This window comes from Beta vulgaris, chromosome 4 (genome assembly GCF_026745355.1).
Source record: "Beta vulgaris subsp. vulgaris cultivar EL10 chromosome 4, EL10.2, whole genome shotgun sequence".
NCBI classification, from domain to species: domain Eukaryota; kingdom Viridiplantae; phylum Streptophyta; class Magnoliopsida; order Caryophyllales; family Amaranthaceae; genus Beta; species Beta vulgaris.
Genome location: NC_079205.1, coordinates 10,347,960 through 10,362,342, shown reverse-complemented (window position 1 = coordinate 10,362,342; position 14,383 = coordinate 10,347,960). Strand labels below are relative to the sequence as shown.

The 14,383-nt window shown below is 36.3% G+C and overlaps 1 protein-coding gene across 4 annotated transcripts; it reads right to left on the bottom strand.

Annotated features, from left to right (window-relative positions):
- LOC104907738 (MLO-like protein 14) lies at positions 1 to 12,948 on the bottom strand. 4 transcript variants are annotated; one of them, XM_010696714.4, is made up of 15 exons: positions 11,683 to 12,946; positions 11,264 to 11,321; positions 10,912 to 11,141; positions 10,633 to 10,749; positions 10,106 to 10,166; positions 7,665 to 7,759; positions 6,222 to 6,296; positions 3,345 to 3,430; positions 3,103 to 3,152; positions 2,769 to 2,809; positions 2,109 to 2,279; positions 1,949 to 1,984; positions 1,607 to 1,674; positions 1,448 to 1,508; positions 1 to 710 (listed from the first exon to the last, which is right to left on the bottom strand). In XM_010696714.4, exons 1-15 carry the CDS (start codon positions 11,806 to 11,808, stop codon positions 324 to 326), a joined length of 1,662 nt encoding a protein of 553 aa, XP_010695016.2. In that variant the 5' UTR covers positions 11,809 to 12,946; the 3' UTR covers positions 1 to 323. The 4 variants fall into 4 exon arrangements, with proteins under 4 accessions (XP_010695016.2, XP_048498717.1, XP_010695017.2 ...); XM_048642760.2 differs by lacking the exon at positions 3,103 to 3,152 and having other exon boundaries at positions 2,109 to 2,194; positions 11,683 to 12,948; XM_010696715.4 differs by lacking the exon at positions 1,949 to 1,984.
- Positions 12,949 to 14,383: the final 1,435 nt, after the last annotated feature.

The window sequence follows — 14,383 nt, the reverse complement described above, 5'->3', positions numbered from 1 at the left end:
TTGGTAATAAAATACAGAATCCTGTAATATACAGATAATTGGCAGTTAATTTCACAACTGTGAACAAATTCTCTAATCTGACAGAGCAATGCCTCCAATAAGATATCTTGGAGAAAAGGAAAAAGAATTTGTGGCTTTGTATAATCCTGTCTATCTGTTTCTGTTAGCATTTCTAAATGTCATCATGATGTTACAGTTACTTCGAGGCCTATAACCTATTGACTTATTTGTTTTCTAAATCATGGCACAACCTATAATCAGGAAGAATCTCTACTAACTGCAGTTCTATCAAAATACTATAATTATGTCATAGATCGAATCGATCAGTCTCTTCTACTTGGCATTGAAAAAGATCGTGGAGCTTCAATGAACAGGGAACTTGGTGATCTTGAGGAAGTAGAGGCAGACGGTCTAAGGAGAGGGGTGCCAACACGGCTAGAAGTTTCGTTCGTAACAGGTGGACTTGCATCTGCTGCAGAAAGTGATTGTAGCTCAATTTCAGACTGTCCAACAGGACCGGATTCAGGGATGTCAAGCAGATGATTATCATCATCATCTAATGACATTACCGTGCTTGCATCCGTATGTATGGTTGAGTCATCACCGAATACACCAAGCCTCTTCTTTCTCTTGGCTGCAGACTTCTTCCATCCGTGAATAGTCTCCCTTATTCTATGAGGTATTAAGGCTGCCTTGTAATTTGTTCCCATCTGAGACAACACACCAAATGAAGATCAAAACAAAGAAATATACTAGGACTCACATACTTGTGTCAAACACGGCTACGTATTCCAGTGTCCGACTCGGCTATGTTATTAAAATTTTCATGATTTTGGCCTATAATAAATTTTTGAAGTGTCCATAACTCCATATCCATATCGGAGTGTTAAGGTTGGTATTTGAGGTAAAATGAAGAGTAAAAAAAACGTATAGATGAAGAGTCCGAATAGCAAAGCTAGAGGGTACATTAAAATGTCATGCAGGCGTGAAGTATTAAATAGATGTTACTAGGTAACTATGGTGAGAAGAGTAGACAATTTCAAAGTTCAAACCACCATGAGGAAATTAAATGAATAGAAGAGATAGTTTAAAAGAAGATACTCAAGAATGCAAGAAAGATGGGCTATAAATAATTTAATTTTAGCCCATTTCTAGAGATCATGACAACATTGTGGTTCATTTCCGTGTTTATCTGTGATTTACCGGATATATTTTATCACTAGTTGTTCCTTAGCTTAAAAGTATAAGGCTCTGCAGAACTTGACATTACAACTGTATTGCATTTAAAAAGCTGGCAGATTATAGTTTTCTACATTTAACAAATCTTAGTCTCTCTGTTTCTGCTCAATTCGGTTCATCAATATTTTTAGCTGAAAAAGAAGAAGAAATCACGTTGTTACAGAATGCATGGAGTACAAATTGCAAGCTGATTGCAGTCTCGGTTTACCTGAGTAACTAGTGCATAAAGTGGCAGGGTGCTATAGCTGCAGAGGAACTGCCCAGAGAACCTGTAACATGACAGCCAGTCAGCCACTCAACCCCAAAATAATCAACTGTAGCTTAAATGCATAATTGCCCAAGTATCATTAGAGCCTAGTAAACATACCCCAGTATAAGCCGCAAGTAAACGAGAAGATGGTTTTTGATAAAGCAAGAATCATAGCCAAATTGCCACTGTAAAATAGAAATTTGTACCAATAATGAACAGGGAAAGAACCATAACGCTCTTCCTTTTCGTCTAGAATTAGTTAAATTTGTTCTACATAGATGTCCTTGTAAGATCAGAACTTGCAGCAGCAAAGGAAACAAAGGCATGCTCAAATAATAAAAAGACCAAAAGATGGGAAAGTAATTTTTGAAAAATAAATGACATTTATTATCTTTGGTGAAATAACACTGCAATCCTTGACACCAAGAAAAATTTATGTAGATTGAGAAAAGAAGATACCCAGAACCAGAAAAATGATGCGAGCTCAAAGGAATTCTGCAAAAAAAAAAAAAAAAAAAAAAAAAAAAAAAAAAAAAAAACACAAGAAAATATTATGCAGAAATGCAAAGCTACCTCCTACGCAATCAACTGAAGTTGTCTAGCATATAAATATATTTACCTGGAAAAGAACAAAATGAATCAAGGACAGCAATAGTTGTGGCTTCTTAAACCAGAAGAGATCATCACGAGGCTTTAATTTTGTTCCTGTAAAGAACCCAGATAGTCCAGCACTCTCTAGCGTCAAGGTTGCAATAACATGTTGTAGCTTAGTACCCACCAAAAGAACAAGCTGCATTTTCAATGCAGATACCAGAATATCCATGAAAATTAGCAAAGCAATCAAATTAATGCTACTCAATAACATGCTTTTGTGCTTTCTCTCTTTTTGAATTGAAAAAACGTAATTAAAGGTAAATTTATTGATTCAGTGTTGCCACATGTTAGGAACAGCTCCTCTATCGCCTTTCGCAGTTTAGCAAGGCTACCCCCCCCCCCCACACACACACACACATAGGTTGAATCTGAACTTGTTGTATTGCCACAAGGTGATACAAAAACGAAGTAAACAAAAGATTTTTCTTCTTTCTATAAGGGCTGAAACCATTACTCTGTACTCTCTAGGAACTGATAATAGATTCATTCAGCCACATATCCAGATCAGGTTAACGAATCTGGAGCCAGCCAAGATATTTAAATGCAGGACTGTCCATGACATCAATTGCTCTACCAAGGACATAACAAATCAAAAACCTAAATGTGCAAACGAAATTAAACTTACTGCTATAGGTAAGATCGCTATCCAGAAATATAGATTTGATCCTGGAAACAACAAGAAATTGTGTAAGTAGTTGATCAAACAGCATCAGAAAAGTATAGCCATCTAAGTGAGATGCACTTCTCCCATGAATCCATGGAACAGAGGAGGTCCAGTTTAGTTCAAAAAGTAAAAGGAATCGTTATTGGTATATCGAATTGGATAGTCTTTATCATAATGATGAAGAAACACCAAAATTATATGATATAGCAATCAGGCAAGGAAAACATTTAAGCGACAAACCCTCTAACGATTCACAGTAAAGAGCATCCACTGCTAATGCATCAAATATACTTACCTTTTATATTAAACAGCATAAAAGCAACTACAAATCCCCAAAGTGGACCGCTGCAAAATATCCAACAGCACCTCAGAATATAGAAATTACATTCTTCGATAATATGCCATTAAAGTACAGGCGACTCAAGATGGAATCATTTCATAAGTTGAGTTGGCGACGCATTCTCATTGTGTTACTACTACAAATCGTTGCACAACAGTACTATATACTCAATGAAGGTTGTTCATACCCTAGCTTACCTCACACCAACAATTCTTTGAAACTCTTCTTCCATGGAACGAATCATATAGCTGTGAAAATCATATTTCCTAGTAAGGTTATGATTCTGTCAAGCATAGTGAAAGAAACTGAGTTAGAATTCAAGTGAGACTTATATACCAAACTAGAAAAGTTTGAAATTTTGAAAACTAGATGTTGCTTTGGCCAAAATTCTGGGTGAATATAAATAAAAAGCACTATATATTTTATAAAAGCTCGGGAAATTTCATGGAGACACTATATTTCTGGCCTGAACATTAAAATTACAATTTGGATAGTGGTGTTACAGGAGATGCACATCAGGATTAGGTATGAATATGATCAACTGCTAAGTTATTCTCAGAGAGAGATCTTAAAGAGAAAGGCACAAGATTAAGACCCTCTGGAAGCTCTTGTTGAAACATCTGAAACATAGTCTATAAGCAAGTATATGTGAGAAAATTTAAATAGTTTGTAAAACTAAAAATCACATATTGCAGTAATGCACCATCATTTTGTTTTCATCAACGCAACAATCATCATGAAACCATCTTCCTTATCTGTCTCAAGCAAATTCACTCATTCTAAGTGATGGTAGGATGAACGATGAAGTATTCCGTTCTTGAGATGTCATATTAACAGCTCATTGTAATATTTCCAAAATTTAATCAACACAATCTCTCTTCATCCTGAAAACTGTGGGAAACAACTCTATACAGTTTACACTTTACACTGAACACTTACAGTATGTCCTGAAGTTCGTTATGTACATATCGAGAAACCATCTTCCTTTGATATATCCAAAATTTCAAATCATACTCTTCCAATCTTTACATGATAACACCCACTTTGTCAACTTGACAGAAACGGCATTAAGAAGTTGGTTGAGTTCGACAACAATCTTCACATATTCCTCAAAAGCTTACATTTGCATATAAGGACAAAACGAGTAGTTCTAACTAATTAAAAATGAAAACATTTTAACCCGTGACTCTAGCTCAAGTTGGTGCCTTGTGGTTTAACTCACTAGTTCATGGCAGGCCCTCCAGATGAACCTAAGCCCGCCATGACAATCTGTAATCTTTTCCCACCAGAATTTCTTTAAGATACAAGAAGAGTCTACTGTCGCATCATATTGTGACATCCAATATAAAAATGACTCTGAAATAGCATTGCTACTCATTCACTATCTATGGAGATCAATCTTGTTCGAACTTCCTAGCATATTTTCAGGACCAACGTGACAGACAGGACAGATAGCTTACTCCAGAGTCCAGACAGACTTGAGGGTTTGTTGATATGAGTAGAAAACAAGCATAATCTTTTTGCAGAAATGATGAAAAAGTACAATTTACAAAAAGCAATTAAAAAAGGCCTTCTTATTCATCCGAAAATTGACCAAAACTATACCAGGAAAACAACATTGGCAAAAGCAATAAGTGATGGCAAGAAACTTTGAGAGAACTGGCAATAGCGGATTAGATCATTAAGAAAAATGTATAGGTAAGACAGTAGTATTGTATCATCCAAGTTCACAGAATTTCAAAACTAAAGGACATCTTCAGTTTATTTGACAGTGTGCCTTCTCCCTATCATATCCAAAGTTTAATAAAGGTGCTTTGGGTGTTATCAATGACACACACAAGGAAAGGAATACTGAAAGAGAAAATTCAAAGAGAGCGTTGTGTTTAGGAAAAAAAGAAATTTGTTAACTACAAAACAAAAATTAGCTGGTCATCTCTACTTTGGGGTATTACAATTTCCTCTTTGGATTTCAAGTTTCCAGAATAACTTTTCACTAAGGATTGAGTGCTAAAGATTGTTGACATCTCCATTTGAAAGCTAATATACCATAAGCATATTGGCCTATAGTTATTTTAACTTTCGTGTGCATGTATGTCGTAGTTTTAGGCAAATTCAGTTAAAAAGTTGTTGTCAGAAATGTGATTAAAAAGTTAAGTTGTTTGTTCTCCTTTTGTGCCAAAATCTCAGTTACTACAATCCCCTCATCTGAATAACCTTCATGTCTAGATAGGCACGGAGAATAGGAAAAGTTGTCAGGTGGGTAGACTGAATATACAGTAACCTATGTTTCTCGGACTCGGGTACCCATGTCTGACACGGATACGTGTCCAAGTGTGCGACTCGGCTATTTTTTGGAACTTCTTCAATTTTTTGGCCCAAAACAAAGTGTCCTACCATGTCCGAGGGTCGAGGATACGACACAGATACTTGAGATGAAATGAAGAGTCCAAGCAACATAGACAGTAACAAAAAGTGGATAGAGAGAAAATAACAAACAGTAAAGTTTAAATTTTGACTTGCCGAAAAGGAAAGAGTTGATAATTACTAACTGACAAACAAAGTATTTCTTTAATTAAAATAAATTAATACTTCTTCCACTATAAATTGATGCAACACTTTCCTTTTCAGAAAGTCGCAAAATAAATGCAGCACTTCTATATTTGGCTCAGGGAACTCTCTATCTCTGTTTTCATCACATAGGTCCCTCTTTTTATCTCTTATCTCTCTCTATCTCTTTCTCATCACATGGTCGGGCTCCTTAAAAATTATGATTCCCCCATGTTGCATCTAGTATAGAAAGGAAGAAATATTATGTATCAAATATGGACTCAATATAGATTCGAACACGAGTGATGCATCAGATTTTTGCTAAAAATGTTCACCATTTGGATTCTAAGTAAGAAATTTATTGGAAAGTCCAGAATACCCAAAATAAAGACCACTTTGAATATGATGCCTTGAGCATATAAAATAAAAACCTTCCTAATTTTCAATGATACGTGCAATAAAATGTTAGTACATGCCATTAGAGTCAAGTAATAGAGTACCAGGTTTCAGTTCAAAAATTCAAGTACCATGATGAAGCCCTTACGAAGTGTAAGATAATCAGCACGAACAACTGAATGTCCAAATTGCCTGAAGAAACATGGCTGGCATACAACAAAGGAATTAATTCAGAAGATTTTACACAACAGCCAATAACTGAATCTAAATTTAACTGTCTTATTTCTTAACTAAACCTTCTTATGATACTTCAACCAAGGAGGTTCATAATACAAAAAAAGTTACTTGCATTTGCATTTTCACCAATATACAAGAAGAAATAATCAAGGTGGAATCTGGTTAGATTAATCCCAATATTTTCCAAAATAGCAACATTCTATAAATTCTGTTCACAAGTTATTATAGATATAAATGGTTAAAAGGGGTGTCTTGGAGATCGTGAAAAGCCAAACTATGTAAACTAATTTGTAAACAAGGGAGTATCACCCATAGTTCGGAAATATGGTTTCGGTTACGGTTGCGGTAATGGTCACGACTCACGGTGATGCGGGAACAGGGATAATGCGGTTGTCGTACCGCTGAATATCGGCTTGAACCATGAAATATCCCTAAAACCCACCTAAAATGCGGTTTTTTTACACCTTCACGATACAGGTAATATCGGTTCGGTAGTTTTGAAAACCTTTACGATACGAGCGATACCATACAATGTGGCCTTGTTTTGACACCATGGTATCACCTTATTTGGAACTGGCGTATGGCGGATAACCTTATGTACAAAATGGCAATTATGTTGAAACAAGGCCATGTGTCACTTTCCAAGAACTAGAAAATAGTATTTGGTATTGAGTGGGTAGGTAATTTTGTCCTTTTTGCAAGTGGGGTAGGAGAAAAGCAAAGAGGGATAGTGAGGACAATCCAAATAGGAATTAGCGAGTGGCCAGCTTCCGCACAATCTGACAGCAAATAGAAAAGGCATACTCTAGAACAATGGAGCATTCTTCTAGCCCATCCAAATTGGAAATGAGGCAATCTTTAGGGACAGAGGGAGTGTTATGGAGAGAACGTATGTAAGATAAATTTAACTTCAGGGTACCTCAAAAGATGAAGCCAACTTCTATGAAAATATACAACTACACCAACGTCAGGCTAATTGAATATTGTCCCCACTCCACATAGAGTATAGATATAGAATATGATGAGTTGATGACAGTGACTTTCATGATTTATTTTGTTCACAAAAGATACAATGACAAGAGATTAAGGACTCGTTAAGGACAAGAACAATCAAGCTTTAGAAAGTTCAGGAACAACATCAACAGAAATGTGCTGGACAATGTGCATCCTCCACTTCAAAAAAAAGAAATGTACATTCTCCTGAGAGCAGGTCAAGATGTATACAGCCAGACACATTATTTGTAATTTTCCAACAAAGAAAAAATTATGGATTGGAATCTAAATTATTGACGTGAAGTAGTCAAAATAATTAATAAGTATAAAATTTGAATGCCTACCACCCAAATCCAGAATTTGCTTGTTGTCAGAGAATTTGAGGCTTGAAATTTGACAAAGCTTGATTGTCTTCGCATTACCAACTCCCGCGTGATCTCTGTTGAAAGATAAGTTGACTTTTATGACATCATTATAGCTAACAAAGCCATACCAATATCAGCATCAAAGATATATATATCATTTTTTGTGTTTCAGGTTGTCAGCATATCGGATCCAACATACACTGCATCAGCTTGATTTAACCCATATTATGGATTGTCTTAACATACATCATATTATAAGAATTTAGTTATCATCAGTTTCTAGAGAAACCAAAAACATTTGCTGAGTGATGACTCATCACCTCAGCCTTTTTGACGCATCTCCTTGGTTTTCTTTTTTACAAGATGTTTTTTATGTTTATAGGCACAAAGCAAATGTTTTAGGACTTGCTCTCTCTATCTTTACCCTCTTTCCCTCTTAATATACCAAGCAAATCATTTGATTTACTAAACGATTGGTCGATCCAGTAAACTCGATTCTCTGTTTGGAAAACAAATAAGTTTTATAATTTTGTTTTTGCTTCTCTTGTTTCTTTTGGTGTAGAGTCAATGGTTGAACTTTAGAGGCTCATATTATGGTTTATTTAATATTTGGTAAACATTCCCGATTGATATCTGTCTTCTTCTATATGACTAAATATCATGTTTAAGATTTGTCATCTTACTCCAAAAATTCTTCATCTTCTCAATCTTGTAAATGGGATGGAAATGACTTGCAAGAAGAATGAAGATTGGTTGATCAAAACCATAGACCGCTTGACAGATCTGATAACCCAATATTGTGAGGAATGCAGGGTATAAGACTTTTCGCTTCTCAGTTCCTAATTCCTATTGTATCACTCTTTATTCTTTTTTTGACTGATATTATCGATGCCCTTTTCATTATCATAAAGCCTTCAACTTTCTTACTTGGTTTCAGTTTTTGCATTCCTAGCTTAAGTATATAATTGTGTATATGAAGGTATCAATTGCATGGTAAGTTGAATAATCTAACGGGGATTCTTTGCCGTTGTTAAGGGAGAGAGGGTGACTGAGAGTAGTAGCAAAATATTACGATTATAAGGAACTTGCTAAATTATTTAATTTATTATCAAAGTCAACAAAAGGCACATCCTAATTCTTCGCCACTAGAATAAAAGTAACAAGACTGAATCTTATGGCCACCAATAGATCAGACATTCTTTGACCTTCTTGAGAATATGTAGGACAAAACTGAACTTTCAGTAGTTACACATAAGCTAAACAATCTTTCAGTTATAAATAATCAAACTTTGGACTTGAGAACATGCATTGCATCTCATGAAAGAACTTGTTATCTTATCTTTTTAGGCAACCTCAGATTTCGAAGTTTTATCAGATCATGAAATCACCTCTCTAGAAGGAATAACGACAAGAATTTAACTGTTTGATGTCCCTTTACCTAGCCTTGTGGAAGCCTCATGCACTGCTCACAAGAAGAAACTAATACAGAATCATAGCTATCTAGTAATCTAGATAAGTCAATCTACATCCTGATTAGGGGTGATTTAGGAACAAAGAGAATCCCACTCCATTAAGTGTATCCCACACGGTCACACAACCTTTACCACAAATGTCTCAGAAATATTGTATTTTATTTTATCAGCTACTCTGCACAGATTAACCAAGTCTTCTTCCCCCTTTTTTGGCAAATAATTGAAATGAGAGTTCAGAAATGCCACTCTTAGCTTACTTGGTGTCAAAAAATACATCCTCCCTTCAGGCAGTTTTACAATGCTTATGAAAAGAACTTGTGTACCAAAAAGGGAATACAGGTCAATCAAGGGCACACATCTATCCAGAATTCGTTCTTGCTAGAGAAATGCTACACACAGAGAATTGGTATTATAAAGAACACACCATTCAGCTATTGCAATAAGAATTTTTTAGCTTTCCATAATTTCATACAAAAAGAAAGGCCTCATATAACTCCTTGTGTCTAACATCAATACTTTCTCCATTTGTTCAATACCATCTCCTGTAACTCCATATTTCTTCCTTTTCTTTTACTAATAACTAAAATAAAGAAAGACAAGTTTTGGAATAGCTAGCTGCTCGCTAATTTGCTACCCAACAGCCATAATCCTCTTGAATTAGAAATATTGGTGCTGAATGCTACACTTATCATCTAGAGGAATATTAGTGAAGTGTCTAGTGGGATGCAATGATACCATGTGTATTTATGGTACTAATGTAAACTCAAATAGGATTTGGAATGGCTTTAGGTTTTCACTTGATGCAGGATCAGATATGGTCGAAGTTGAACGATGTCAAATTTATCACGTTGTCTATAATCTACTCATACGAGTTCACAAGTAATTCAACTTTCTACATATGCAATCTCCACAAAACAGATTTCAATGCAACTAAAGTAGACAACTTGCCTGTAAGTGCATCATGTCGATCCATATGAGCCTGGTCCTCCCATTTTCTCCAACTATGTACCTGGCAATGAAAAAAAAAATCAGCAGGCCAAGCAGGGGAGACGTCGATGTTAGTTAGGGGAGGGTGGCTTCTATTCCTATCTTATGTCAAAGCTAATAGATATTTTTTCTTTGGGTCCTATCAAATCTAAAATGATAATATAACTATAACTTAAGTAATTGATTCTCACTAGATGTGTTTCAGCAGCTTAAAGCCTACTATACATGCAATTATCCTGCGGACAGAGCTGGATAAGACAGCCTTGTATTTCATCCTAGGAAATAACAAAGTGATTTAGCTTGAAAGCCTAATGTTCTAAACTACACTAAATCAAAGTAGGATGAGAATTAGACAGTTACCAGCGCTTCCCAGGAAACACTCCTTACTCTGCGGAGACAAACTGGGAAGACTGACATTCACAATTGTGAAGTCTCTGTTCAGTTCCAATTTCCAAAGTAAAGATAGACTATAAATTACAGACTCTAACCTTCACAATTGCAAGCAGCATCGTTAAACAGCTATAAGTTACATGTGTCACTGCCATGATGAAGATAAATCGATGCAGCTGCTCAAGGCCTTCATATGATACAAATGGTTCTTTTCCCTACATACACGAAGCAAACAGATAATATTTCAAATTATTGCAATTCAGATGGAAACAGTATCTCCAATAGAAAACCCATGCCAAGACATATAAATAGAAGAAAGTTGATTATAACATCCATAAGCGATGCAAACTTTTCAAATACGATAAGAAAGCACATGCCTCTGGACATTTATTTTGATGAAGGGAGCTCATCAATTTCCTGAAGGTGTGAGGAGTAGATGTCCAAAGTTTACGTCCTTCAGATGATTCATTCTCGGTTGCTTCATGGACTTCAGCTTCAGAGCATGGAGAAAATACCCCACCAAAGAACTTCGAAGAAATGCAAATATTGGATATTGTACTTGAGGTTGCCGTTAGAAGAAGAGATATAAAACCGAGGAGCATCAACTCTGCATACCAAATTGGAAATGAACATTTCTGAGATAAGGTCAAATCTATCCCAAAGAATAAAAATCTGTAGACTCATCATTCAGACATGCAACGCAGAACTATAGCTCGACTCTATGAGTACCTTCTTTCATTTTCTCCACAGTTTGAAGGAGAGGCTTTCGACGTGTTTTATCCAGCCACTGGAATTCAAGAACATAAACAGGTAAAGATAGCATCAACCAGTTGCAGAAGATTTTACAAACCAAATACTTAAAATCCAAAAACTTGTTTTGTCAATACAAGCTAATTTGTTCATGATCAATAGCTATGACAATTTATCAGTGACAATCTACAAGCAACTCTTAGTCTCTTAATTATTAAAGCAAATAGATACATCAGGTCTACAAAAAAACTCTCAATAATCACAAATAACATGGAAACCAAGATTCAAAACCAACTTGATCAAGTCCCTACACCTGAATCATTTCCAGGAAAACAAAAAAAAACCTCTCCAACATTCAATATTATTAACGAAAATTCGATAACAGAATGAAAACTCACATTACTCAGCCAGTGAATGGATCTCTCAACCAGCAAAGAAACTGCAACAAAGAATGTTAACACAGAAGCAACAGACCATGTTGGAGTTAAAGCCAAAGAACGCATTTCCTCTGTCTTATCCTCCATATTTACAACCTTTAAACCCTAAACTTAAAACTATATTCCTACAAAAATGGCTGTTATATCAAATACTCAAGTCAGTTTCAAACCACTATCAGCATAACAGTACCCATATGGCGGGTAAAACAGCCTATTCTGCAAGACCCATGACAACAAACACCAGGCCCCTTTTCTTTAAAACATATGTCACTTTTTTTCCCCTACATGGCAAAATTATTTCATACAACTATTCATTGATGAAATTGACAGCCCTATTAATTAAAAAACTGGTTTGTGAAAAAATAAGGGGATTTTTTTTTTTCACTCAGAAAAACCCTTGACTACCCACAAAAAGAATGTGGAAAATTACCCAGAAATCCCAGTTCCTAATTTTACCTCTTCATTCAATGCAACAACACCTGCTTACCCCCACAATTGCAGTTGAAATGCCACCACTTTCAAACTATAAAAATGCCAAACAAAAAACACCCACAAAGTATAGTTTTTGTTTGGTGTTTAGAGCGACCAGTAACAATGATGTAGACAGGATTCGATCCCACGTATTGGGTACCCAGAAAAGGTGATTAACACACACCAGTGTGACAGTTTCTTCTAAATGTGAAAAGAAGAACACTTCTAGGAAAGTGGGATTAAAAAAAAAAGATACCCAGAAAATGTGATTAAGCTTAGATTCAGTGGACTCTAAAGAAATTTTTCTATAATCTCTCTCCTTATTGGGATCAACAGGAAACAACCCACTCAAAAAAGAGATCTCCCGACAAATTATTGAATGATAATTTCATTTGTACATAATAATAACTGCTAGATTAGAGAGTATGGAGTAGTTTATTAGAAAAAATGGATCAAATTGTTGGCTAATAATTAATGAATGACCCGATTATCTCTGTGCAATTAGTTAGGATATTAGAGGAGTGATGCTGGCAATGACGGAATTCCAGAACGTTGTCACATGCAGATGGGGTTTGTTTTTGCTACAAAATACAAATTTACGGTGAAGGAAATAACTTTAAGTGGGATGATATTAGGATAAAAACAAATCATAGATTTTAAGAGTTTACTGTATCGTCTTGTCCAAAAAATTCTGTTAATTTGTTGCTAGATGTTGTCAATCACCTTTTTACATATTGTTAAACCGCTAGGCGCTAGCTGTCAGTTTGATGTGAATCATCTGATGTTTGTATTTTTTTTTTTAACAGGCAAGAAAATTTGTACTTCATCGGTATTATAATATTTGCAACACCTTTCATTTCGAGATATTTCAAAACATTTGCAACACTTTTTTTTCTTTTCTTTTTTATTAAGTTTAGGAGGGTGAAATTACTTAAATACCTTTACTTCATAAAATAAGTATTTGATTACATACTCTAATCTAAAACAATTAACCTACCTAATCTTTCCCCTAACTACTCCATGATCTTCCAGACTTCCACCTACAACCATTTTTTCACCACCACCACCCCCACCCCACCACAAAAACCCAACCCATTCCCTATCACCTCCACTCTCTCTCCTCCCTCACGCCATCTCTCTCTCCCCCCCTCATACCCTCGACACCTTATCGGAATTTTGAGCGAAGTCGAGCTCCTCCCTCACGCACTCTATCTCCTTCCCCACGCTGTGAATCGATCACCGCTATTAGGGGTGGCAATGATGCGAGTCGAGTTCGAATTTGAGTTGAGTCGAGCTCACTCGAGTGGAGTTTTGATGGAGCATTGACCAGGTCGATTTTTGACCGAGTCGAGTTTTGACCGAGTAGATTTCGAGTAGCTTGCAAGTGTCTCATGTCACAATCAACAATAGGGTAAAAAAATGTTTAATTTAGGTCTTTTGTTATTGATAATTAGGTATTCGAGCTTCTCACAAGTTTTCGAGTCGAGTATCGAGTTGCTCAACTCGACTCACCAACATCTCGAGTCGAGCTCACTCGAGTCGAGCTTTCACCGAGTTTTAACCGAGTCGATCTCGAGTAGCTCGCGAGTTGTCTCATCTCATTGCCCCCCTAACCGCTGCGAAGTCGAGCTCCTCCCTCACGCACTCTCTCTCCTTCCCCACACTGCGAATCGACCACCACTGGGAAGCGGCCACCGTTGCAAAGTCGAGCGAAGACGAACGAGCAAAGAACTGACGAAGAAGAAGACGAATGCGACCCTTCTCTTCCTTTCTCTGTCCTTTGTTCTCCTTCTTTCTCCTTCGATCTCCTTCTTCTTCCTTCGTCTTTGATTTGTTTTTTGTTAGATCTATAATTTGGTTAGATCTTTCTATAATTTGGTTGGATTAGATCTGTTTTTTTTTTAATTCGCTCACATAGAAGATGAAGATGAAGAAGATAAAGATCTTGGTGAATTTTTGTGAATTTTCATGAAATGAAAGATGGTGGTGACGGGGTGGTTGTGGTGGTGGTTCTGATGGTGGTGGTGGGATGGTTATGGTGGTGGTGTTGGCGGGGTGGGTGTGGTGGTGGTGTTGGCTTGGTGGTGGCGGTGGTAGGGTGGTGACGGTGGATGCTAGGTGTTGATATAATGGATTTATTGTATTATTAGTTAGTCTAATTATATACCCCTTCCCATCTAATTATACACTA